Source organism: Solenopsis invicta, chromosome 11, assembly GCF_016802725.1.
Source record: "Solenopsis invicta isolate M01_SB chromosome 11, UNIL_Sinv_3.0, whole genome shotgun sequence".
Taxonomy (NCBI): Eukaryota; Metazoa; Arthropoda; class Insecta; order Hymenoptera; family Formicidae; genus Solenopsis; species Solenopsis invicta.
In genome coordinates this window covers 2,129,113-2,156,714 of record NC_052674.1, presented here as the reverse complement: position 1 = coordinate 2,156,714, position 27,602 = coordinate 2,129,113, and the positions used below count along the sequence as shown (strand labels likewise).

The following is a 27,602-nucleotide window of genomic DNA, read 5'->3' as shown; positions in this document are numbered from 1 at the left end:
GTAATTGTAATATGAAATCATTTTCTTAATCATTGCTAATATTTAAGAAAAAAGCGAAAAAGTATCTTTAATGATCTCTCTAATAAGCTCTCTAAATACCTCTTTAATGATTCCTTTATTATGAGGATTTTAAGAGATTATATTTTTAGTACACAATAAACTTACAATGAAACGTATTAAAAACGTACATTAACAAGCAGTGTATATTTAATTATGCCGACCCATTATTAGGATTTATATAAACGTGTTTTTCAAATATTTTTCCAAAATTCACAAATTAGTTTGTTAAATATATAGTGTAATTATATATTTTAAAGTTATATTTACTATTTATATTGACATTAATAATTTTTTAAAATGTTTGATTGTTAAATTTACACGAATTAATTGAAATTATTTTAAACTTAAAAGGCATAATTGGGACCTTAATTTTTCCCTTATTTCCGTCTTAAATTCAATATATATATATAATTACCATTAAAATAGTATTGTTAATATAACACGAGACTAATCATATCCGTATTCTTTTAATATTCTCTGAGAATCTGTTAATTGCAGCAACTTATAACAAACAACGAATATTCAATTTTTTTCTTTTTGTAATAAATTCTTCTAGCGGAATGTAATATTTTCTATAATGCTCCACATGACTCTCTATGGAAATATGCGAGACAATCTCATAAGTCTGGAAAAATATCGGGCGATAAACGCAGATAGGGAAAGTGAAATGCATTGTACCGCGAGACGGTGATTCATGAGAGATTTCCCTACTGGCTACTTTAGAAACTAAAAGAATTGCGCCATTAAGCATTCAAAAGCATGCGGAACAAAAATAACAAAAAAAAGACACATAAAAGTTCCAGCGTGAATATTATACAACAAAACCGTTTCTCCGCCTTGTTCTTTTCATTAATCCTTTTTGATTAAAAGATTTTAATTGGGCATAAATTCAGCTTATTAGTATCAAATGAGTGCGTGGTTCCGGTAGAAGAAGAAGCAGCGGTTTAATTAGCCGTTCCCGCGTTTTCGATGAAACTATCCGGAAAATATCAAATTAAGATTAAAATTAAAACTGTGCGAAAACGACGGGTACAAATTGATCTTGCATGCCGGGTACGAGATTAACGCGAAAGACGTAGCTGCGACGTTTACGTTATACCTATAGATGCACGAGCGAAATTTTGTCCCGCAAACTGTCACAACTTCTCACTGTCGCGGACTTAAAGAGCTGGTAAAACGCTTGAAATATTGAGCAGTCAACCACAGCTTCCTCGGTGGAAATCGATCGAGGTTGTTCACCTCTCCTACTTATACCAATACGCACGTATCTAGTGTTCATTCGATGGGAGTTCACCCGACTAAATATTTTATTTCCGCCACAATGTAGTCTCGGCCGCGTATGTGTCACGCGGATCGATGGTACTTGACGTGCGCGTCGCGATTTCTCGTCGCTGAAACTACTAAATTAAAATCATTTAAATTTTCACACATCACTAAAAAAATAAATAACATTTTTATTCACTGATGCAGCATTATTTATTCGACTTCTCGTTTATCCGATATCATGTACACCTATAATACATTCTGTGAAAATATCAAATTATGTGATATTTTATATCTGAATTATATTTTTGGTATCTTTTTGTCCGAAATTTTGTAATAATTAATTAGATTAATTAGATTAATTTTTTGCTTAATTAAACGTCAATAGTGCTTTAATTGCTCCAAATTTCTTATTATCGTTATTTTAATTTTGCATTTTCGTACATGTTCTATTAATTTTCTGCTGCATAGATAGCAAGATAAAATAAAAACTAAATTAAATTTTAATGACCTTTGTATTGAATCTAAAAAAACATAATTACAATACAATAATTACAATGAGTGCTTAATGAATCAAAATACTAATATCTCATGATGCGTAAGAAAATAATTATTTACTGCCCTTAGATCTCAGTGTACCTTTTTCAAAAAGATTTTAATAAATAAATCGTAATTATATTAATACAATTATAATCTTAAAAAAATTCTTAAAGTAATTTAACATAAAAATTAAATTCTTCTGTACTAAATTAATATTCATAACGCAACAGTTAGTTTCTACTTAACAATTATAACTAATCGTAAACAGTCGATATATTTGCTCTTATAAATTATTTTTAAGATTAATTTACAATGTACTTTTCTCTTACCTTGTTTCTTACTTTTAAATTACTTTTAATCTATCGTCTTCTTGCCTTTTCGCGCACTGTTTGAACTTGGCGAGATAAAAGTTAACGAGCTCCGAAAGATACGAGAAACACGATTGTTGATAAAATAATGCGTGAAGGGGCAAAAAAGTAATTTGCAAAAAGTTAAAAACAAGAAGCAAAACGCATATTGTAAATTAACCTTTACTGAGTATTGAGCTAACAGTGATAACGAGTTAGTTAAAAATAATCAAATATATGCAGTCGTTGCATATAAGTTTTTCGCAATAAAACTATCTAACATAAGTGAACTTTTGAATTTTGCAAAATATCTAAATTCAAATAACATAACTGAATAATAAATATCTGCGTATCACGCTAAGAATTAATCGATCTATCGCAAATACGATATCGCGTGACTACAAGAACACGAGCGAGCAATATCTAATCCGCTTAATACAGGCAGATAGATATAGGCTCACTACCACTTCGTGTGTGCAAATCTTCCATATGTGTTCGGTACGTTTGCTCAGACGACTCGCAGCTTCTACCGCGGGATTACTTCACACCAGCGGAAGCTGTAGCAACATCACACCACACGTGTCCTAATGCACTATTTATTGAGCACTTTAGACGATAAATTCGCGATAGGTTATTTAGTACCGTCCCGTGACAGATACGCACGAATGTACTTCTCGCGATGTGAATTTCACGTTCGGTAGTACGGTCTGTAGGTGGACATTGGGATATTGTTCTTTGATAAATGATGAACGTCACCCTGATCGTACTCCACGTCATTGTAGATACCGCTTTGATTCTGAAACATAAGTCAACTCATCGATATACATTTAGCAGGCAATTAGTTTCTATCGTCGTAATATTTAAATGATAATACAAACGAATCGGATTAAGATGAAATTGAACAGTTAAATTATATTGGAAAGAGGAAATCGGAAAAGGATCAGAACGACGGTATTTGCGCAAAAGTATAGTGATTTAAAGCGAATTGATTAAAAATTGCTTTGCGGTATTATTGGATCTCTCTCGGTCTCGGGAATTGGCTTTATAATTATTGAATTTTACTCTATTTCTTTTTATCTCTATCTCTTATTAGATTTCAATTAATCTGACGGGTTTAAAGAGACTTTTTATTATTAATATAAAATTTTTATTTGAAATTGTGATGTATCAAACGAATTCTTCTTTTATTAGCCATTGAATTGCACTGCTAAGTTATTTAATAAAAAACATTAAATTTCAGATGGGGATATATTATGAAACCAATCTTTAATCTTCTACATCAAACATTTATTTTTGCAATATGTTCTTAACTCGGAAATAAATTCTTTTTACACACGTGCACAATTTATTTTAATTTATCATTATCTATCGGGATATGTAATACACGCTCGTCGAGTTAATGAACACTCACCGCTAATGAAGATCTCGACTTTGGCCTCGGCACGTGAAAACCACTGCTCTGAGGAATTAGGTCAGCTCTGTCCTTATCTTGCGGTTCAGAATCCGAGCTATCCGGATCTGGTTGAGGTCTTTGTCTCGGCCGTAATGGGGCCTGAAGCCGCGGTAATGGGACCGGAGGCAACGTTCCGTGAACGCTCATAGGTGGATAACCGAACATCGCCGAGCTCGGTCGCGTAGGACCCATTGGTTCGGTCTTTCAGTACAATAAAAAATTCAATGAGTTCTTATTGCTAACAAGCAAAATTAGAACAATCCAATAAGAAAAAATGGTTACTTCAATTATTACAGTTTATTGCGCAAAAATCATCTAATTTACAATTTCAAGAATCATTACCTTGCACTTTGATAATAATGATTATATTTTTTTTACGTATAAAGCATATCATCTATTTATTTCTAAGCACATTAAATTTTTGTATTGCGTTTACGCTCTTTTTTTTTCCTTAATTTCAACATCAATTACGTAATATTTTTTTCTCGAGTAATAAAATTCTCACCACATCTTCGATATTTGTTATTGAATATTTATTAGTAAAGTTAATACATACCGCATAGAGATTCGCTGTAGCCATGTGCTCCCCAAAATGAGCCCACATGTACGGTGGCAAATTCGTCGGCGGTCCTTGTTTTACGGACGCTAGAGTGCCTACAGAACCGACCCTCGCTAAAGTTCCTGCAAATCAAATTTTCATTTTTAGATCTGTATCCACATAGCAAAATTTATATTTAATTGCTAATTGATTTTACCTGGAAGAGTACCAGGTATTCCACCTTGGATATAACCGTATACCGGAGAACCCGCAGACTTTTGCTCGCGAGACCATTTACGACTGTAAAACGTAAGTACACAGTTGGAGGCACATTAATGTAATAACCGTAATAATAACTGTTGTATCGAAATGTTATTTTTTTTTTCAACGATAATTACCTCCACATTACGAGACAGACTAGAGTTAGAACTATGATTATTAACGCGGCCACGGATGCGCCTATAGCAACGCCCAAGACCTCACCGTCGACCTCGCATTGCGCGCCGTAATAATTGCCGGTGCACCTGGGGAAATAAATTAAAAGGAAATGTTCAATGCACCTGACGAGAACTTGCACGATCGTGTTTACTTACGTGCAATGCATCTGATCTCCCTGATAAGAGCAAGTGCCGCGATTATTGCAATAGGTCGAGGGACACGACAGGCACGTTCTGCCAGATTCATTAGGATCGTTTTTATGAGGGTCCTTCAATCCTGAATTGCAGGAACACGTGAAACTGCCGAAGGTATTAGTGCAACTGGCGGATGAATGGCAGTCGTTCAGATCCGACGAAGCGCATTCATCCAGATCTGTATAAATTCAGAGATGATTTATGTTACTAATTTCCATTCGTAATTTTCATGATTATGTCTTATTTCTCCAGCAAACGAAAATAAATTCAAATTGATTGAGAATTGCAATTCATTTATCCGATTTTCGGCTTTAGAGCCCCGGAGTATTTTTGCATTCAAATGAACTCAAATAGATTGAAATACGAAATGCGCTATTCATCATTTTGAATTTGGATGGATTCGTGTTCTTATTATATTATTTTTACATTCAAATGAATTGAAATACGAAATGAGCTATTCATCATTCGTATTATTTTTGGATTCAATTGGATTCGAAAAATCTGAAGCGCGAATTCGGAAATATCGAAATAAATTCATTTTTATCAATTTTAATTCATTTTTGTTTGCTGGGTTGTTAAATTTAGTTAATATTAAAATTTAATAGTTAAAATATCGTTTTAAAATAACTTAAATAGTTTAAAACATCACGCCCCCAGTATAGCTGTACAGAAAGAATGATTTTACTGAAGCATCTAAAAGTTTAATGTAGATTTAAAAACAATTTTACTGGACTCTGAATAATTATAAAGGATGTTCAAACATAATAAGCAATGTTACAAGTTTTGACATTTTAGCAATTAGCTTGAGCATTCTACATAATTATTTTGGTCTAAATTGTTTTCAGATTTGTCAGCTAATTTTGTAGATATCATACTTTAACAAAAATTATTCTTTCCGTATACTAATTACTAATCGTATACCTTGCAAATTTGATATGGATCCCGGTGGGCTATCCACGTACAGGGCACTGTTTCCAATGTTATTATTTCTTCTATGAATAACACCTAGCAGATGCCTTTGAAGTTCACCGGCTAAACTTGACCTAATCGTTCTCGCTTCGTAAATGAGTTTCAGGGTTGTATTCACGAAAACTCCGCCTTGTCCTTGGCTTACGTCACCATGATAAACGTTGTTTATCAGCGATCCCATGTACTCGTCCGAAAATGGTGTCATAGACATGGCAGACTCAATCTGTAAAAATTATATACGCAAATAAATAACATAATTCGGTTGAGGAAAGATAGACGGTTAAATTTTTATTTTAATAAATTATGTTCTAAATAATTAAATTATTTGAGATCTTTTAACACATCTTATAAATATATTTTTATTGGGAATCAATAGAATTAAAATTTTTATAATTTTTTATAAATTATAACTTTTATTTGTCAAAGACATCAAGAAACTATTTTAGTTGCGTTTAATTAGCTAGAATATATTATAATTTATTATAAGAAAATTTTTTAAATCGTTATTTGCACGTCTCGTTAATATTCCGAATAATAAATAATTTAATTAAAAGTATAATTTATACTTACAGCTCTATTGGCCTCATAAGCAAGGGTTTGATAAGATTCCGAGTCCTTGTCAGCTAATCCTCGATCCCACACGACCTTCTTGTCGTAAAATTTGTCAACTCTAATTGACACGACAATACTGACGATCTCTGAAAAAGAAATACGGAATACAAACATAAATCATACAATTAGAACTATGCATTACAAAAATCTCACGATTCTTCATCATTTACTTTTGCATGGAAGCGAATGCTGCAATCTCGCATATCCTGGCTTGCAATGACAAGCCGATACCCCTTGAACGGTCGCGCAAGCTTCATGTTGACTTGCATCGCACGTACTCGTATCGCCCACAATGCAAGTATCTATTCTGACAGGTGGCTGTGTAGGTCTTCGATACGGTGGCTGCCTTCGGTTTGATCCATTCGGACGGGAAGTGGCAACAGGAGCATCCGGTTGTGGAATGGCGAGACTGAGCAAGAGAAATGGAAATTTTTTGTTTGACATTTTTTCCTTGACTAAATTATCTTTTTTATTGTCGGTGTAAAATTTTTTTTGATACGATACAAAAAACAAAATTATTAGAATAAATCGTGTGGTATTCAACAGAAAATCTAAATCGTCGGAAAAGCTTAATATATACATATATATTATTGAGTGACATGTTCTAAAAAAAACTTTCAGCTTCATGAAAGTGAGACATACCCACTACCGAGGACGGGCGGCGGTTGAGTTCGAGTTGGTTGCGGTTGTACATGGGTGGGTGCGATTTGCTCCGTGTTATCGAACACATTCATATATGTTCTTTTGCCGTCAATACTCACGAAACCTTCTCCGCCCACTGCAGAAGTTAATATAACATCACCGCCGCCAGAGTTTAAAGACACTCTAATGCTCCCTCCTAAGTTGAAAAAAAAAAAAATAATCACTTATCAAAACCTAGTCTAACTTAAAAAAATTTTAATTTATTTGTGAAAATGTTTGTTTAAATTGTTTACACGTTGAAAGAAGATATTTAAGTGGAAAGGAAGATGTGTTATGTTTTGGCTATTTTTCGGTCAACATGAATTAATATTTAACGTTCTCCTTTCTGTGCACTGCACGAAAATTGATAAAGAATTAACTAAAATAATAATTCGGCATGCGCATGTAGCTAAAAAAAGCTTGCGTTAGATAATCTATAAGTCGCGTCAGATTTTAAAATAGAATTCTAATTTATAATTTTATGTGCCATATATTTTAAAATATATATTTATATTTTAATATACAATATTTTATATATGTTTTTAGAACACTTTTATAGAATAGAAAATACGCATATATTAAATACATATGTATTTTTATTCTATAAATGTTTTTCGAATTACACGATATATAAAATAATGGAATTTATGAATTTTGACAAATTGTATAAATCATGGATTTAGGCAGTGACATAAAAATTACCGGAACTTCCTCCGGGTCCCTGAATGGCCGAAACTGTTACGTCAAAAATATCACCAGGGGCTGGATGTCTCGAAGGTGCATAAGGTCTCTGACTTGGCAATCCTTGCGCTCCAGTATAATCCAAAGTATCGTCCAAAACAATTCCAGGTCGTGGGCGATAACGTTCAGTGGATCCTATCGCAATTATTTCATAGATTATTTATTAATTTATAAATTTAGTTAATATATTAATTGTGGATAATATGCATCAGTGTGCTTATACGGTATAAACTTGCTGAAATTTTTGTGTTAATTTAATATAATATGAATAAATTAAAAAGTAACACAAATATTACGTAAAAAATTAATACAAAAAAATGTATCACTTTGAAACAAAATATGGAAGTATATTTCTTCAGTACGCATTTTATTCATAAATTGTGTTATTTTAACGCTAAGAAATGTTAAACATCAATTTAACACAAAATATTTAAATACCATAATCACATTATGTTAAATTAACACTTGGATAAAAATTTAACATAAAAATTTTAACAAAGATCGGTTTTAACATAAGATGTTTTCTGCTATGTTTATGTAATCCTTTACGTGCCTGTATTTTTTGTGAATACCGAAGTCGAAGGATGAACGTTCTTTTCTATCGTGGCCAAATTCTTCGAGTAAGTTGTAGGAAGACCATCGGTCGGCGTCGATACGCTGGCTGTCGGTTCCATGTATTCAAAGTTATCTGATGCGCTAGGCTCCAAACTCACACCGAACTTAGTATCAATACTTGATTTCACGGTAGTCGCGGACGGTCGTAGGATGACTTTCGTCGGCACAGATTCGATCACTTGGACCGACGAACTAGTCTCGATGTTCAAGGTGCTAGTCGAAAAAGTCTTTGAGATAGTCGAGGTGGTCTTCTCGATTGGTTTTTCACCCTTCGACGTCGCGGACACTTGCTCTTCGCTTTTCGAAGATTTCGTAACTTTAATTTGACTGTCCGAAGGTACTGTCGAAGACTCTGGATGTCGTATCGTGTAGGACGTCGAAGTAAAATCGGTAGGAAGACCGAGCAACAACGTCTCCTCGCTGTTGATCTTGTTTTCCTTCGATGGTATATGATACTTGTGAATTATAATATTATGCTTCTTTGTTGACTCTTCGGGTTCGGGTTTTTTCGTTGCGTTTTGGATAGCTGAATCATTGGTCGTCACTGTGGATTCAACTCGATCTTTGCCAACGCTAGAATTGCTCGTGTGATTCTTAGTATCGTCGTTTTTGATAAGTGCTTCTTGATGACTGGCATCTTTCTTTATCGTAGAGCTCTCTTGAGGCGTTTCGGATTCCGGTTTTAAATCATACTGCGAGTTCTCCGTCGTTGAAAGGTTTTTGTCGCGATGGATGGAAGAATCCAACGATGGTAATGAAGGTTTATAAGATGGTGTCGGTCGTCTGTTTCCATCTTCAAAAAAGAAACATTAATTTTCTGATTAATTTTAATAAAATAAAAATTGTTTCATAATTGTGATCAAATAATTTTCAATTTATTAAAATTACCCGGAAAATTATTCTGTTTTATATCCACGTTCCGTTATGTTAAAGCGTCCATGCAAAATAAATGATTAATTAGATTCGTAATTATTTACGACGTACTATGAGAAGAGTCCCAACTCCATGGCGGCACAACTTGCTCTGGTAATGGCACTCCGCTGATGAAGGGTCTAATGGGTCTCTCCGGTGGCAACAATGGTCTGTCAGGTGCAGGGGGCTTTTCGAACGGGTAAGGATGAGACGACGTCGGCAATGGTGGTGGATTCATGCCAGGAGTGTCAAAGTCCGACAGCAACGGCGGTACATCCGATATTCTCGGTGGTCCTCTGTTGTTGATTCTACAAGTTTTATGTCATTGCCAATAATGAGTCACGCATACATACGCACTTATCATACATTATTTTTTCAGATATTAATTAACTGTAATGCTGTACTCATATTTATCTTACATTAACGATACTTTGTAAAAATTCATCTATTAGAAGAATTTTCTTTTATACCTTTACGAATTCTTTTATAGGTTACACGATATTAGAATAACCGAATTAACACTATTTTAATGTAAACAAAATCTTATTAAATATTATTTTAAGTTATAAAAACGTCAACAATAACTAAACTTGAATTAGCATTTGGGTGAAAATTCATTCACAATAGCACTCTATGGTTAATGCAAATTTTTGCGTTTTCTTTGCTCTCAGAAAAAAATTATTTTACACAATACTTTTTTATATGAAAGCACTTTTCAATCCTGATATATTTTTTCTCTATAAATGTAATAATAAATAATTTTTTTTTTATAAACGCAAGTGTACGGAAATATATGAAATAACAATTTCGAAAATTATTACAACAATTTTGATGCTAAGAACTAAGGGGAAGTGATTGAATCGGTAGTAAATCGATGTAAAGTATATAGATTACGGGTGATTGAAATCTATTTGATTTACCTCGTGGCTTGTATCGGCCTCATTGGCCTCACGGTGTTCGCGGCTACGTTTACATTGCCATTGAGCAACTTGACGATGCCGGTGATAATATCCTGTATATCGGGGTTTGCTTGTCTGTGACCTGTTGAGGCAGTTTGAACGATCGGCGGTGGCGCGTGTTCGCTATAAATCCTCGGAATCTCTTGACGACCTCGCCGCTGCTGATCCGTTACTGGTAAATGCTGTTCTCGTTGCCTCGGCGCGCCAACCAGCTGATGGGGCTCCGACAGGAGATCTACTCTCAGCGGAGCCCCTTGTCCTTCCCCCGGCATCGACTGGCTGGTGGTGGGCACTATGCTACTTGTAATAACGAAATATTTTCAAAAATTGCTCTCACAATCAGTAACCTTAAAATTAAAACAAATTAATTGAAGTTTACGCGAACGCTTAACTCTTCACGTTTAATCTGAGAATATTCACCTAGTTTTTTTCCTTTTTTTTTACGTAAATGATCACTTATTCTATAATTTGTTTGAGATCATTATGTATGTAAATGTATATTTAATATTTTTTTTTTCAATTCAGAAGAAATGAAAGAAAGGTATCAATTTTTGATTAGTAACAAAAACAGCTATATTAGGCTTTATTTTCTCGCTACTGAGCCAATTGATACAGAGTTAATCGAAACTCCGATGGATACGCATAACTCAAATAACAACTACAATTACCACGAGTATTAGACGTTGACTTTAATAAATGTTAACATCTAATACACGGAGTAGACCGTAGTTATACTCTTGTCAATATAGAGAGTTTATTTGCGTTTAGAGCCCTTCGCGTGCAAATCGTCCTTCTATCAGTATTCATAGAAACGGAATGAAACTTACTGATAGTACTCGCCGGCTTTCGCCTCGATGTTATTACCGTCGATATGAGCCACGTGCTTTGACGACGTTAGTTCGTCGATAGACTCATCGCGACTTGCATCTTTGAACACAATCCTGCTCTCCTCTCTGTCGTAATCGTTGACGTGTTTCGAACTTTCCAATTGGAACGCTGGCATGGTTTTTTGGAAAGTCCGCGACTCATCCGGCTGTCTCTCACTGGATGTTTTTTCAGGGCCGGTGTAAGCGCTAGCACTCAACACGATATTTTCCCGAGATGTTCGAGAGGATGTTTTATCGTTTTGTATGGCCAAAACTCCTACAAATGAACAAAAACTAATGTCAATTTTTCAACGTACTTCATTCAAAGTTTACTAGTATATAAAAAAGAAAAGAGAATATAGAACATTTATTGTAAAATATTGTCTTCTCCTTTTCTTTAAAAAAAAATTTAATACTAATAAAGCACGTTTTTAATTGTTAATTAAATTGCAACAGGAAAGAATGGCTCTGCTAAAGTATCAAAATTTGGTTGGATATTGATCTGAAAATAATTTTGTACGACGCTCAAATTTGTAACTAGAATATCAACATTTTTTACAGCATCACTCATTATGCTTGAACGTTCCTCACAATTATTCCGATGATTCAACAAAATTATTTTCAAATTCGTATCTAGCTAAATTTTTAGACGCTTCAACAAGACCATTCTTTCCGTGAAGCTATAGGATTTTCCACCTTCGAGATTTTGATAATAGGATGTTAGAGGAAATCGAGCTTTATGCTCGATTATATTGCTGATTTTATACGTGAGGGCGATAAACCCAAATATAATGCATGCTCGTATTTTACGCGAATATTAAAACGGTAAACCACTGAAGTGAAGACTATTAGACCTACGGTCGTACGAGGAATATTCGCCATGCTCGAGGAACTCGCGGTATATAATACTTGCGTATAAGGTTGATGAACTTTTTTCGTCATATTGCATCAACGCTCTTCGCGAATGACCGAATTGCTTTTTAAGACCGGCGTGTTGACCCGTAAGAAATAAAGGGGCTGGGCAGAGGGCCGCACGAGTGATTGTTGCAGCGGATGAAAAAGGAGCATATCAAATTGTAATGGTCACTTCCTCATTCCACCGCGTAAAAAATATGCAATTATATCGTCGTTAGGACGTAATTAGCCCTGCCATGCTCGCGTGAGAAAGATTCTCGCACTTGATCGGGACGCAGATGAAATAAATTCGCACTCAAACGGTACTTTGAAAAGGTACTTTACCGTATCGTCGATTTGCACCTTGGCCCTATTAAACGAGAAAGGTGCATTCCGGAAGGAACTGTTAAATTCGCACGATGCTGAAGATACGTGAAATAGCCCTTTGTGCCGCGGAAGCGATTTTCAACTTTTCCGAAGTTGCCCTGTCGTACCATAAATAGTCTTATTTCCTCAAATTAATTTCGCATTTACGAGAATGTTCTTTTTCACTTATGATTAGAGATGATTGAAAATGACTGAAAAGAACTAGAAGTTTTGAGTAAAGAATCAGTAATATTTTTTTTTATTCTCTCTCTCTCTCTCTCTCTCTATATATATATATATATATATATATATATATATATATCTGAGTAAAAAAACATTTAATATCGAAAAAATATATATGTATAAACATGTATAACATATATTTTTTTTTCAAAATTTAATGCTTTATTATTATTTTAGAATTCAATTTTTATATTCATCCGAAAGATTTCTGTATAAACAATCAAAATGTAGTACAATGAATAAATAACGAGAGATAACTTTTGACGATGGAGCTTATTGTTGGTAAGAAGCAGGAAATGAATTCATTTTATGTTATTTGAATAAACACATCCCATTTGCATTTATTCATTCATTAGGAACACAAAAATATTAAATAATATCGCAATAACGTTTCAAATGTCTATCAAACATTTTAACGATAAATATCCAAAAAGAAACTATCATTTTTTTAAGTATTTTGACAAAAATACAGTTTTTACTTGATCTCTTCTTCTGAATTCAAAAATACCTGTATTTTTTTTTCATCTGTATTTATGATTATTCTTCTAAAGTATATTTGCATATTTTTACGTTGAACTAATTTTATAGTAATTCTTATTCTTTTCTAAATTTAAAGACGTAATACCAAAAAAAACTGTAAGAAAATTTTCAAGTTAAAAAACACGATCACTATTATCCTACAATATATTACACGATTAAAAATTGAAGTAGAATAATTGTGTAAACAATTGAAAAATAAAGGAAACGTTGTTTTGATCCGGGAAAAATTCTTTAACACGTATGTTGCGTTGCCCAAGCGAACGGGAACTTTCGAGACAATCGAGAGGCTGTATCCGTGACCCTGCCCTCGACTACTTCGACTAGTCAGGTGATCTCAGCGTTCTCCTTCCCGCGAAAGGGTGGATCAGCCATCGCGGCCAAGCAAAAAAGATCCACAGTCAAGTTGCCCAGTCAATCCATCGAGGCGAACGGTACTCGAGCGGTTGACATTCTCGAGGCCGGTATCGAGCCGTTTGGCCAATCGTGAACGTGACGGGTATGAAATTACGATTGCGCTCTGTTCACCTCTCTCCGACTCTCGGCTCACCTCTCCTTCTCTTTCCACGACGGCACCTTGCGCCTTTCAGTAGAAGGTAAAAAGGTTCATTGACATCGACAGCCGAGCGCGTCATCGGCGATCGGCGCATCGAAATCGATTAGCGATCTGAGATCCCTCTTGATAGGAAGGCCAATCGAGGAATAGACGGAAGTAGCTACTACGGTCAGCCACTTGTCTCGATTATTCGCGATAGTTTTATTGCCAAGACGAAAGAAGCAAAATCGGTTTAGTTTAGAGTTCCTTGATCAAGCGGCTTTAATGACCGTTCAATTCTTGTTGACTGCTCAGAGATGCAGAGTTTCAACCTGATCATAATGCAATAGATGCAGCGAAAAAACATTTGTTGAACGTAATAGAAACGCTTGGTGCGAAGGTGAACGTTTGCACCTGTTGTCGACGGCTTGCAAAATTCCATACTGGAGATGCAGAATTTTGCAAGTCTTGAAGTCAACATCCGGAAAGAGCGCAAAAAGATAAGGAGCTGAAAAAGGATGAGAAATTGTTGTAACAATGCAGTTGGATTTTTAATACAAAGTGTTCTTAAGAACTGAACTCTTTTCTTTTGTTTTAACTAAAATGAACAGAATATATAGCAATCTTATTATCTAATATATATAATTAAAAACTACATACCGCGCATACTTCCGCAAGAAATGTGATACAAGTCGAAAATTTTCAAATTTTTTATTATATTTTTTACTTGGTTCTCAAAATATTTGTACTTTAATCAGAAAAAATGCACAAATAAATCTTTTAAAAAATGGGAAAAATGCCACGAATAAAAATGGGAGTAATTTTTTTACATTTAGCACAATACTATAGCAAAATTAATATTTACATTATTTTTATAAAAGAATATTTTTTTATAAAAATACAACTTTTGAAATAAGTAATTTGTGATCAGTTCTAAGTTAATTTATGTGTTTAATACTACCGTAAATAATTAACTTATTTTGAAATGCGCAAATTTTTTTTTTCTCTTCTGAACAATTTTATATGTTTTACTTGTGTTTCACTTTTCTTGCAGAGGTGCGATATAATGTATGAAATAGCAACAAATTACTGAAGCATTAGGAAACTGACGGAGGTTAATTACATAAGCCAAGGGATAAACAAATGACGCACGTTCATGTACCTAACTTATTACATAAAGGAGGATAAAATAGCTCCGTTGAATTGTTCTCGTGAGATTCTTCTCATGATTGATGATAACACATTTAATATTATCGTAACACGCTTATCTGTTTCTCACAGGGTTGCACTGCAAATGAAACGTCTGTCTTTCTCGCAATTTTCTGGGCTTTGCTTCCTTAATGTCATAATTACATAATGAAAGCACCAAAGAGGGTGAAAATGAATAGAATGTGAGCAGCGCTCAATCCTTTCCGTTCCTTGATGCTATACCGCTGCTTTTGTAGGAAAATTGCATAATGCATTTTCGTTTTATGCAACAAAATTTTTCTGTATCTGTTATGTAAATAGCGTAATATTCCTGATAAAATCAAACTCGATAATAATGTGCAACCTCGATAATTATGTTGTCTTCCCATCTACTAGGCAATTAAGTTTGTATAAAACACTTCTACAGTTCTGTAGAATCTGTAACATACACTGAGAGAAATGTTTGGTGAAATCAACCAAAGTTTAGTTAAATTCTAATCAAATGAATTTTATAGTTATAATTACTAAATGTATAGCTCTTTTGACCAAGCAATTTATAGCCTCAACCAAACAATTATTTTCATATAACTAATTATGAAAAATTTCGTTAAATGTAACAAAGTTTTTGTACCATTAACTACAAAATTTATTTGATTACTATTTAACTAAAGTGGATCTCATCAAACGATTTCTCTCAGTGTATTATCATTTTTTAATTATTTTATAATTTGAATATAAAAAGTAATATCTATATATTGAGAGAAATGATTTTATTGTATTATATCAACAAGACATATAATTTTTAGTTATTATAATCGGACTTGAAATTTTATAATCAGAACGTTTGACAGACTTTACTGTAAACTGGTAATTCCTATAATATACGATTTCTGATCCGTTGATTTTGAACACGTTCTGGTTGAATCTACCAGATTTATAAATAATGCAACAAGATTCTTTTTTCAGTGTAATGAGAAATTAAGAATTGCAATAAAAAATAACATTAACAAATATTATAGAGACGCAGTAGAAGGAAAAGTTACATAGTCTAATTAAGAGACGAAAAAGCCAAGAAAAGAAGGTATCATAACTGTAATCGGAAAGTACCGTAATTTAAACGGTTCCGGCATTTTTTTTTCTTTAAATCAAGAAATTGAAACCGAAACCGGAACATCTACCAGCTCGCCTTATCAAGGTTTAACCGTAATCGGGCCTTAATTTTATTTTGCATTCGTGATGTAAGCTGTCGGATGGACATAAGTTATTTACGTGAGCAACGCGCATATGTAATATCTAGTTTTACGATTTTTAAGTCGACTGGTTTATATTCGACTCTCGGATAGAATCTCCCCAACCGCGGGTTTGTATTTCGTACACGTGTCGGACAATGGCGTATCCTCGCGCGGGGATGCAACGACGCGCGAAGCAATTTAAGTGAAACTAAGACGACACGCCACAGCACAGATCACGGAGTTTCGATAATGGCCACGGTCGACCTGAATATTAGCTATAAATACGAAATATATCGGCCGAAACAATTAATCGCGTCTATCTCGCGGAACGTAACATGACCGCGTAAGTATCCCCGCATCCGGCGATTTTACCCGATCGCGAAGATGCATCTAGACTTATCGTGTAGAAAGTGTGCATATTTTTTTTTGCAAGCCTTTCCCTCTTTTCGCGACTTTCACCGTGGACGACAATAGCGCGAAACAAAATTGGCAGAATCAAATCGAGACTCGCGACGACTTTTTGTAGAGCGTACACGGGAAGAACAATTTTATTGTAGTATCTAAAAGTTTAGCTAGATACAGATCAGAAAATAATTTAATTTTGAACTATCAGAATAATTATGTAAAACGTTCAAGGATGATGGCGAAAGCAGTTTTGCAACATTCTAGGAATCAGCTTGAACGTCCAATCTAGATATTTTAATGGCTCAACGTAATTATTTTCAGATCTGTATTTCAGCAAAATTGTTCTTTCCGTGTATCCTCCGTTATTCGCGATTATCCGAATAACAGGAATGCTAATGGTAGAAATTAGAAGAGACAATTCTATCTGCAAAAAAACGCTGGTAGAGGATTTAATTTTACGCCACTTATGATGATTACTGATACCGTGATTACGATCATACATCGAAAACGGAAGTTTGTGTATCGATGAGATGCTTAATGGACATCCGAATTGCAGGCAATACTGGAAAATTAGATAATAGCATATCGATCCGCTGTTTGCGTTACTGGGTTCCGGTAAATTATTTCTCCAACGAGATGGATTACAAGACACGATATCGTGAGACCAAGCATATAAAAAAAATTGTATTTCATGTCATCATTACGATCACATAAAATCATCATGTCGTAAAGTGGAAATAAAACGCGAAGATGATACTCATTATCCAGGCGGTACTGTGAAATAATAGAAAGCTTCGCCTCCGTACGTCCCAAGATCTCGAGTACAAGAACTTTAACGTTTTTGCGAGCATGCGATCCAGCCGGGCGGATAAAGCCGTTCGCATCGCTGACTAGCCGCTACGTTAACTATTAATTATTCATTAGCGAAGGCGCCGATCGTTCAGGTAAAAAGCACATTTGTGCCTCCGCGAATCGGTTCGCCGCGGCTAGTTTGCCGAGTATTCTTTCCCGAGAGAGAAAGAGAGAGAGAGAGAGAGGGAGGGAGGGAGGTCTCACTTCCGCGCGCATTGCCTATCACCGATTAATTACTGAGCGACGTACGACACGCGATGACCCCTACCGTAGGTACGATTAGGGTTGCATTCATCGCGTTCTCGGTGTAAAACTTTTTCTTCTATTACAATACACCGTTGCGGCGCGCACAATGCTCTGCTATCGTAATTAAATCGCAAGTACGTCGGCTGATGCGAAGGAATGATAAAACGACTGATGATACCGGGATACGATAAATCACGATCGAGATGAGGTACGCTAAATAACCTCTTATTGAAGTACTTTGTTTCTTACATGTAAATGGATTACGTTGTTCCTTTGACTAAAAAAGGAGTCGCGTGTTGAGTATAAAATTACTATGTGCACGTAAGTTTACTCTTGTACAGCTTAAGACTCAGTGAAATTCTCATTGGAGAATGATAATCTTAAATTCCATATTATGAATTGTAATGTTCTGTTGAAGCCTCGATGAAATCTCCCGATAAGAGTTAATAATACGCCGATTGCAGAGTAAGAGCCGCTGAGACGTTTCCTTCCGTGAATCTCTTCAGTTAATCCAATGTAAATGCTATTAAAAATAAATTATTTACTTTGTATAAAGATATTATTACAATCTTAAATGCGTGTGAAGGAAGATGCGGAAGTGAATGTAAGATCCCTCGCTTCCTTTTTACGCGAAGCGCTCGAACATTATTCAAACATGTCGATAGAAATTTGCTGTAAAAGCTCACGGCGCGCTTCTCTACTCTTCCGCGTAGTGATAAAAGTTATCAGACTCTACGGAACATTCTCGGGACAGCGACGGCTGTACAATTTGTCTGGATTCTCACGGTGTCCTTTCTCTCTCTCTCTCTCTCTCTCTCTCTCCTCTTCCGATAGCATCCAGCATAATATATGCATTACGAACTACCCGCCGTAACTCTAGATGCCGGCTGAAGCCGCAAGCCTAATGCTCACAATAGTAGGACATTCCGCGTAACAGGATAATACACCGTAATTGCGAGCAAACTCCTGTGCCGTACAGGAGAGCTGACAATTGCTGGTGCATGCGCACGGGAGAGCGTAATTTTAATTCTAATTAAAATACAATGCTCGACGTGTGCGTTTGCGTGAATAAGAGATTCTCAACTGCTACTCACAGTTATCTCCCGGAAAGTATGTCAAATTATAAAAATGTCGGACATACGCGTCAACAAAGTATCGATCGAAAACGTTGCTCTGTGTACGTAATTAATTTATTATAAGTACAATAACAATATTGAATAATTCAACAGCGATAGATCAGTACTTGTTTATATTATTAAGAATAATGTAAACAGTATAAGTATAAACTAATATCGAATCGTTACTTTATAACGTACGCATATGTTTTTGCTTTTGTTATAGATATAAAATGTTAAATCTCATGCTTCACTACATTTCTCTTCTGCTCTAAGAGAAAAGCATTTGGCATTTGTGACTATAATTAAGGATGTATAAGACAAATTTCTCAAAAATATTTACAAAATTACAGATTGTTTTATACTGCATTTGAATGTAGTAGAAAAAAATTTGGCGGTAATTTTCTCTTGAATAAAAACTTATTTTAATAAGAAATAAACATGTGCTCTAATAAAAATATAATTAATAATGGATTAATAAAATAAGAAATAATGAAAAAATCTGATATTTCTCAATGTTGTAAAAAATAATTTAATTTTTGGGTTTAATAATGGTTAGAACATTCATTTTTGTAGTTATTATTGTTATAATATTATAGTAATAACCGCATGTTATACTGACAAAAATAATTTATAATCATTTTTTATGCCAAATAAATTTGAATTACTTGATAATTGCAGTTATTTTTTGTTAATATGACATATTGTATGCTAGTATTACTAACATTATAGCAGTAATAACTATAAAAATTGAACTCCTAACCATAATTATTTTAACAATTGTAGTCACAAGTATTCAATTATAGTCACAAATACCAGATACTTTTCTCTTGGTATGCCATTTAGTATAACTCTAAGGGGAATGTATTTGTGTACATATATCAATAAAAATTTTCATTTTGAAGGAGATAAAAATTTTTTCGAAGGATTTTCTACGAATAAGCGTCAAATCGAAGTGACCCGACGACCTCCTGATTAGGATGAGTCCGTGTCGTCGAAGTCTATAAAAATTTCATTCGATCGTTCCACTCGGCGCAGCGATGCGCCGTTTTATCGGCGCGCATTGCATTAATGGAGGATATTTTTACAGTTTGCGCGCTGTAAACAAGTAACGGAGTTCACGGGCACTACGATCTCTCTAATGCAAGCCAGGGAAGCCGTGAGAATGTAGGTGAATCGCATAGCAAGCACCGTGCCGCCGCCGTCGTAACGAACGGAATGCAGTCCCGCCAAGCCTCTCGCGGGGACCGGAATATTCTGCATCTTCGGCCGGGAACCGCGATTCCGTCGTGCGGATTCTCGCCTCTCGGCCAGACGACGAGACTGCGAAACGTCGCGTCCATCGTCGCCCGCACGCAATCGTACTCGAAATAATTAGTGGGCAAATGTGCGAGAGAGTACCTATGCGGCGCAACGATCTTCAGCGGCGGTACTTTTACTTCGTTAATTAGCTTCTTGCAGAACATTTCTTACTGAATCGCTCGGTTCGAGAGCATCGTGAATAAAGGAATTGAAATTGTTCCAAAGAATGAAAACGGTACTATACTTGCAAGAGATATCTATCCTACTTAATGTAGCATAATACAAAAGTAGAAAGAAATATATGTATTCCGCATGAAACTATGCTGCTTCCACTTAGAGAAAGTATACATTCGTACTTTTTATTAGCTTACAGAGTATTATCGTAATTAGCCTTTTAGATATATTTTACACATGTGCAGCTTAGTTTCTGAAAATTTTAAGTACAATTAATAAACACTTTATTTAAAAGTATATTTTAAAAAATGCGCTTTACTTATAAATACTTTTAAATAAATACCTTATTTAAAAGTATATTTAAAAAAAAATATTTTTAAGGTTGCTCCACAAATTATTATCGTAATTAGTTTATTAGATATATTTGATACATGCATAACTTAGTTTCTAAAAATTTTAAATCCAATAAATAATTACAATAAACACTTTATTTAAAAGTATATTAAAAAAATATATTTTTAAGATTACTCCAAAGCTAAATATAATTCAAGAAACGAGATAAGAAAGAGAGCTGAATATAATTGGATGCATCTATCACTCATTTGCTACGATTCAAAAATCAAAGTTTGTATGTGTTATATGCATTAAATATATTTTATACGAGAAATCTCTTTGTTTAAAAAAGAATTGAAAATCTGCATGGCATATCAACTAACAGTTTCCACCACTATTTTATTATTAGCATGTACAAGAAAGCGTATAGTGCATGTAGAAGATGAGGACAAGGCATAAACGGAACCATAAAGATAAGATTCTTATGGTTACTTGTAGAAACCGCAGGTTGCCAGGGTTAGTACGACAAACGGTGTAGGTAAAGGACTGAATGCTGGAAACAAAGTAAATTGTTCACAGCAACATATATTTTCAACAGTCACGAAGTTCTTTTCACGAGAAGGTAGAACACCTTTCTCAATGGAAAGGCGAAATTGTTATATCGTATCTGTGAGAGAAGGAGAAAGAGAGAGGGAGAGGTAGATGTAAAAATGTTACTGATCTCAAATTCTTTACCATTGGTGATAATGATATTGACCCGAAACTGACATTAGCGCGATTACGCGCACGAGTGACCTCAAACAACATGACCGATTGAGCATGGGAGTCTCCGAGACCCGTCCTATCTAATTCAAAAGATCGATCCGGTTCGCACGGCCCCGACGAATTTCCCATAACGTGCGCGCGCGATAATGACTCTTACGTTAAATCTCGAGTAATCATCTCTTATTGTTTTCAGTAAAGTTAATTCGGGTACCACTATTGCGCCACTCTTTCGACACACATTACTGATCTACACGCTATATTATGATTTCCTGATTTTCAATTGACACATATTTGAAATAATCGAAAATAACAAAACGCGAAATATGAATTCTTTTTACTGTATGTTGTTTTATTATTCTTTCTTTTCCTTCTTTGTCTTTTTTTTGGACTAACTAAACGTCGATAAGTCTCGTCTAACGCAACCATAAAGGAACAGGAAAGAAACCTGACAAGGGTTAGCCGTGGACGTGTATACCGTGCTATGTGCCGTCTCTCGAGGCGGTAACGGCAGACTTAACGGTACCCCATTCCAGCCCAATATTTATTCTTTTCGCTGGTAAACGCGACATTTCGTATCCGCGTGGTGCAATTCGACAACGCGGTGTTTGTAGGATCGATGTTGCACATACGCAAATCAAACGTCATGTGAAAGCGACACTATCGCGAAAGAGCGTGAATTGTTTTACGACAGCTGGTAATCGCGACATGACGAGAGGGTAGGCGATTAGAGGGTAGGCGATTTCGCATAATTGCGCGAGTCTATAAATGTCAATCGTGTGAAATAATTGTCGTGTTACGCGAAAACGTTCGAGCAAAAGATCAGCAATACAAAAAGATCAGCTTAAATTATGTTACGAAAAAGTTTAAATTATGTTACGAAGCGTCATGCGTCACAATCCTTTACGATTAATATTCCAAACTGTCTTTATTGCTACTATGATATTTTCATAGTCTTTCAGATATTAATCATACAGCATAGAAACTTGCAACATTGCTGCGACGTTACAATATATATTATAGTACGTGTATATTTTACAGAAATATTGCAACGATTTTTTTGCAATATGATTTCAGCAATGCTACAACAATGTTTTAAAAACATTGTAAAAAAATGTTTTATGCATTAAAAAGCCACATAAAATAGAATAAAATGTGCGCAGTATTATAACATTTTTTAACTATATCTCAATGAAATAATTCCTAGAAAAAACAAATTTTCAAAATCGAATTCGAAGACGAAAGTAAATGAGATATATTTTGATGATAAAACTTTTCATGTTTTTGTATAAAAATTAAGTCAAGGATGTATGATGTTCCTGAGAGTTTTAGGTGCCATATAATATGTTAATATAATGGAACCTGAAATATGATCAAAAACACCAACACATATTGTATTGTATTATAATATTGTTTCAATATTGCATTACAAATATTTTTAAAGGACATTTTATCATTGCTGCAATATTGTAACAACATTTCACAACGTTGTAATGTTGCAATCTTTCTGAGCTGTAATATTATTTTGACGATAAATCGAATCAGCCTGCTTTTATTTTCAAGTATCATAATTCTCCTCTCTACTTCTTGTGCTCCATAAATATTAGTTTTTCCCTTCAAATTCGACTTTCGCTTTCGTAAATTTGGCAGAAAAATAGACAGAGATCTTATCTCGGTGAATCTTCGAAGCAGCGACTCTCTGAACTAGTCTTCGTTTTTGTTCTACGCAACGATTTCGTGACACTTTCACGGTTCGTGCGGTTGGGCGAAAGTCAGGGAGTGATGAAACTCTATGCCGGATATACGTTTCGCGGTGTCGTTGCTCCCGCGCGCGCGATGACGTTGGTGGCTGCTTTATGCAAATATTTCTCCTTGCGCAAATGGGAAGCCCGATATAGCGACGGTAAAACTCATGAAAGCTACGGGAATGACGTGTCAGTTGATGACTTTTTCAATAGGGGAAAAGGAATGCTTACGGCATCGAACATCATGATATCGATGTGTCACGCAATAATGGCACCAATTCGACATTTCAATATTTTAAGAATTCATTAGCCAATAATTCCATAATTGTTAATTACATTAACGCGAAATTGCAATCCCGTCAGTCATTAATATATACGTGAAGAGAGACAGAATTCAATATTAATGTTACAAAGTGTAAATGCTAATGAGCGAAAATGGGCAAAGGGTAATTATGATCGCATAGCTTCAGCGACTCGTGTATCATAGAACGGATTCTGAAATGTGCGAAATTAAATCCATGAAATTTGCATAAATTCTCAATAATTAAATATTGTGATGTACCAGCGAACGTTTGTTTTATACGCCAACGTGCTTTTGAAATAATTAAATTAATTAAAAAAATAAGATATACTAAAAAAAATCACAAAATTTACTTTCATCCTCTAATAATAACATAATTAATCATAACTTAGAAGATATTAACTGTATCAATGCATTAGGCAGCGTATTTGGGAATTTAAAACGATATAAATATTGAACATTTGCCTCGTGTAGACTATAAATCTGATAAAAAGAGCGTTACAAAGAGTTTTCTTGGTTTATCTTCGTTTTATGTAGAAACAGGTGGTGAAACATGAATAAAGAAAATATAGGCCATATCACTTATTCGATCCCGACAATTTTATGCGGGTTATAAAAATTGCAAAAAATAAATTGCATATACGTGTACGCGTTTTGTAATCGTGTCACCAATTTCTGAAACATGAAAAATGTTTCAATTCTTCAGAGAGTAATCTCTATGCATTAGCATATTATTTTTTTTGTGCGACTATTTTTGTTGTGATATATAAAACGAAATATTAATCCTAGAGTGCTACTGTGCTATTGTGCTAATCATATTTTTATTACATGAACTCTGGGCTCGATAAAGATTCACCCATAAAATTAAAATTTTTTTTACACTTATTTTCTTTATAGATCGCAAGATGTTAGAATAATTGAGTTAATTAATATTACACTATTTTAATATCAACGAAATCTTATTAAATTTATTTTAAGCTATCAAAAGTTTAGTAACAAAAATTGTACTAAAATTGAATTAGCACACTGGGTGAAAATTTACCTACAATAGCACTCTTACAGGGTTAATTACTATATTAATTGATAATGTTAATTAATAAAATGATAATTTAATATTTTTATTTTTCTGTGCATTGCTTCTTTGTGGTCATCCGCACCTGCTTTTTAATCGCGTATATTCCGTGGAATGCATTCGTGATCCTGATTTTACATGGGATATGATTTACGTAGAATTGAAACCGCATGCATAGTAGCACGACACGGTTACCAAAGCGCTTATCTCGTCGAGGTAGCACTGCTGCGTACTCCGCTGCGAAACCGGACGTACTTCTATTTACGCAGCCGCGCCGCATTTGCATAAATTCTCGACATGTTTTTTCGAAAAAATGAGGATCAATATTCATCATGTATAAGTATAGTTATCTCCTGCGGGATCCTTGTAGAGCTTGCAAACGTTACGTCCAACGGGGAAGTGAAAAAAATGTTCCTCAATTACTTAATAGCCACATGCGAATCGATGGAGGCTCGATACAGGCATTCTTGAACCTGCCGAAATTTTTCGGTGGAGGTCAAGATACCGGTTTCGGACATGCCGACACGCCGCTGGCTTGAAAACTTATCGGACAGGTTCAAGATACGTTTCAAGAGATTGCAGTTATTTTTTTTGTAAATTACGTTAATTATCTCGCGACAGTGCAATGCGACGCCGACATACTTAAGCTTGGCGTTAATGTCACCATAACGACATCACATTGCAATCGTTGATATCTCCACCGAATTCTTTCGGTCTGTATATTTTTCAGTATTTTATAATGTATGTGAATTTTAGGCGAGACGTATTAGCCAACTAAGCAAAAATTTTATCTAGCATTAACTATACTTTTAATTATGCATTACCATTTTTAATTGCATATTAATAAAAAAAATTATAACTATATTTCATTAAATTATATTGTTTTATTGAACATATAACTTTGCTGCTCTATAATTATCATTGAGAGGCTTGTAATTGAAATGGGATACGTTTAATATTTTGCATTTATAAAAAGACTTTTTATATAAATTCTAATACGAAATACTTTAGGAATTGATCGCAGAGTAATTAACATAAATGCACCATGTCTAATCAATCCCCACCTCTCGACTCACTACCCTATCCCAACGTTTCTTTCCCCGGACTTACCGGACAGTGCAAGGATCATCAAGGTCACGAGGACCTTCGACCCAATAGGACCCGCCATGATCATCTGATGACTGTTCTCGCAATCCTGCGCTTTTCCTAGCAAGATAAAGGATGCGAATGTCAAGGACGCGATATATCGCGTGGACACCTTCTTCAGGATTCCGCGCACCCGGACCGGTCGTCGTCGATTCGAAGCGAGCAGTGGTGCCTACCGACATCCGCCATTTTGGATCACAAGTCTACAACGAGCCGCTGGACATCAGGAGAGCCGACTTTACGGGCGCTGCCTGCGGCACGCCATTCTTTCTTTTTCCCTCTTGTCTCTCTCTCTCTCTCTCTCTCTCTCTCTCTCTCTCTCTCTCTCTTTTCCTCCACTTCTTATCCTGCCACTTGTGATGTTTCTTTTTTTCTCTTACTCAGTCTCGCACTCTCGCACACGCCGGTTGACCTACTTGGCGGCGGATCAGACCGGTGTACACGTCAGATTTTTGGCCAATGTGCCGTGCCGGATTTTAACTCAATATTGAGATGAGACGGAAGTCTATTTAACAAGACTGATTGAGATTTATTTTATCTTGCTCATTTGCTTTGAATTGCTCTCTTTTTAAAAAAATTTCATTGCTTTTATCTTTTGTCAAAATTTTTCTTAGGCAACTTTCTTTTGATTCCCGAAAAGAGAAACTTGTAAATTACTTGTTCAAAATTTAAGGCAGTTTGACAACTATATTTAAAGAGATTTTAACAATCTCTTCTTTTAGAAAGCGTCAGTCAATTTTTCAATCTCACAATTATGAAGTCGCATAAGAATTTCTTAAATTAATTGAAATTTAAAGTACCTTCTGTACTGAATAACACGACAATATATCAAGTTGATGATTCCGGTTTTGAAGGCAATAATTAATCATTCTCTTCTGATAATCAAGTCAATGTTGAATAATAAATTATTCAACAAATTAAATATCGTTCAAACAACAAGATGTCACATTCGAAACACCTCGGTAAAATTTGCCGACACTCTGTTCACACTGAAGAATAAGGCACATCCCGAACAAGGTTCACGAAAAATCTGGATCAATTTCTCCTCGAGAACAAATCGTCAGCTTCTTCGTTTTGGCAAAATTGGATGATCACTAAAGAGCGCACTGGCGATCGTCCACTGTCCTCTACCAGCAGCTGCTGGTTATCCTGAAGCTCCGGAGTCGCAACGCGAAAAGGACTCAAGGTCCTGAACGTGCACCATTCGAGGTTCACTTCACGGTCGTTCACACGAGACTGGCTCAGGCTGAGGACGGTCATACACGGTTTCTCCCACTAACTATGCCATAGCTACGCCATGGTACACTGTACACTGCCGCGTATGTACGTCACGTCTTCGTGGCTGACTTCCACCATGCCGTGGCTCTCTACCACCATTCCTGCTTTGTAAAGCAGTCTTTTCCCCACTCCCATGAGTCTTTCTCTCTTTCTCCCAATATTTTCTGCGGCGGAGCGTGTCTACCTGCGCGGCTGGTACTATGTAGTTCTTGCCCATAGTCTGTGTTACCAGTTTTCTAAACTGAAGCAAGCATGATTTCGGCAATGAGAAAACAGAAATGGAAAGTCAACTTGGGACTGAACCCTTTAACCTCGAGAATAGCCCTTCTTATCATTTATCACATTAAATTGATTTATTTTAGTGTACCACATTTTCCTCTCTTTCAAGAAACTCGTAGATGTGAAGAAAACATGAAAAACCTGAATTTTGGTCCAAAAATTAAAATTCCAAAATTTTACGATGAAGATCGGCAGTAGCTGATGTTCCCTTCAAAGAAGTTACTGAAAGTAGAAAGTCTCGTGACAGGAAAAATCTTAATAATTAAACAGAGCTGCTGTTAAAGTATTTATAAAATACGCATTTGTGAATTTTAAACTAGACTACGAAAAGTAAACTGTACAGGGTATTGCTCGTCTTTCACACTAGATAGCATGTTTAAACTAAAGTGTACTTGCCTGGTTTTTCGTG

The 27,602-nt window shown here is 35.2% G+C and overlaps 2 protein-coding genes across 4 annotated transcripts in view; one reads left to right on the top strand and one right to left on the bottom strand.

Annotated features, from left to right (window-relative positions):
- Nucleotides 1–27,602, top strand: part of LOC105196992 (cyclin-dependent kinase 4) — a 105,670-nt gene that overhangs the window by 47,684 nt on the left and 30,384 nt on the right. The gene's annotated exons all lie outside the window — the stretch shown is intronic.
- On the bottom strand, nucleotides 1,853–26,996 carry LOC105196991. 2 transcript variants are annotated; one of them, XM_039455152.1, is made up of 16 exons: nucleotides 25,601–26,996; nucleotides 11,150–11,465; nucleotides 10,284–10,622; nucleotides 9,436–9,671; nucleotides 8,390–9,244; nucleotides 7,798–7,971; nucleotides 7,057–7,252; nucleotides 6,585–6,823; nucleotides 6,373–6,500; nucleotides 5,755–6,025; nucleotides 4,795–5,011; nucleotides 4,600–4,725; nucleotides 4,419–4,501; nucleotides 4,220–4,344; nucleotides 3,622–3,864; nucleotides 1,853–3,006 (listed from the first exon to the last, which is right to left on the bottom strand). In XM_039455152.1, exons 1-16 carry the CDS (start codon nucleotides 25,662–25,664, stop codon nucleotides 2,899–2,901), a joined length of 3,720 nt encoding a protein of 1,239 aa, XP_039311086.1. In that variant the 5' UTR covers nucleotides 25,665–26,996; the 3' UTR covers nucleotides 1,853–2,898. The 2 variants fall into 2 exon arrangements, with proteins under 2 accessions (XP_039311086.1, XP_039311087.1); XM_039455153.1 differs by having other exon boundaries at nucleotides 1,855–3,006; nucleotides 10,284–10,619; nucleotides 25,601–26,988.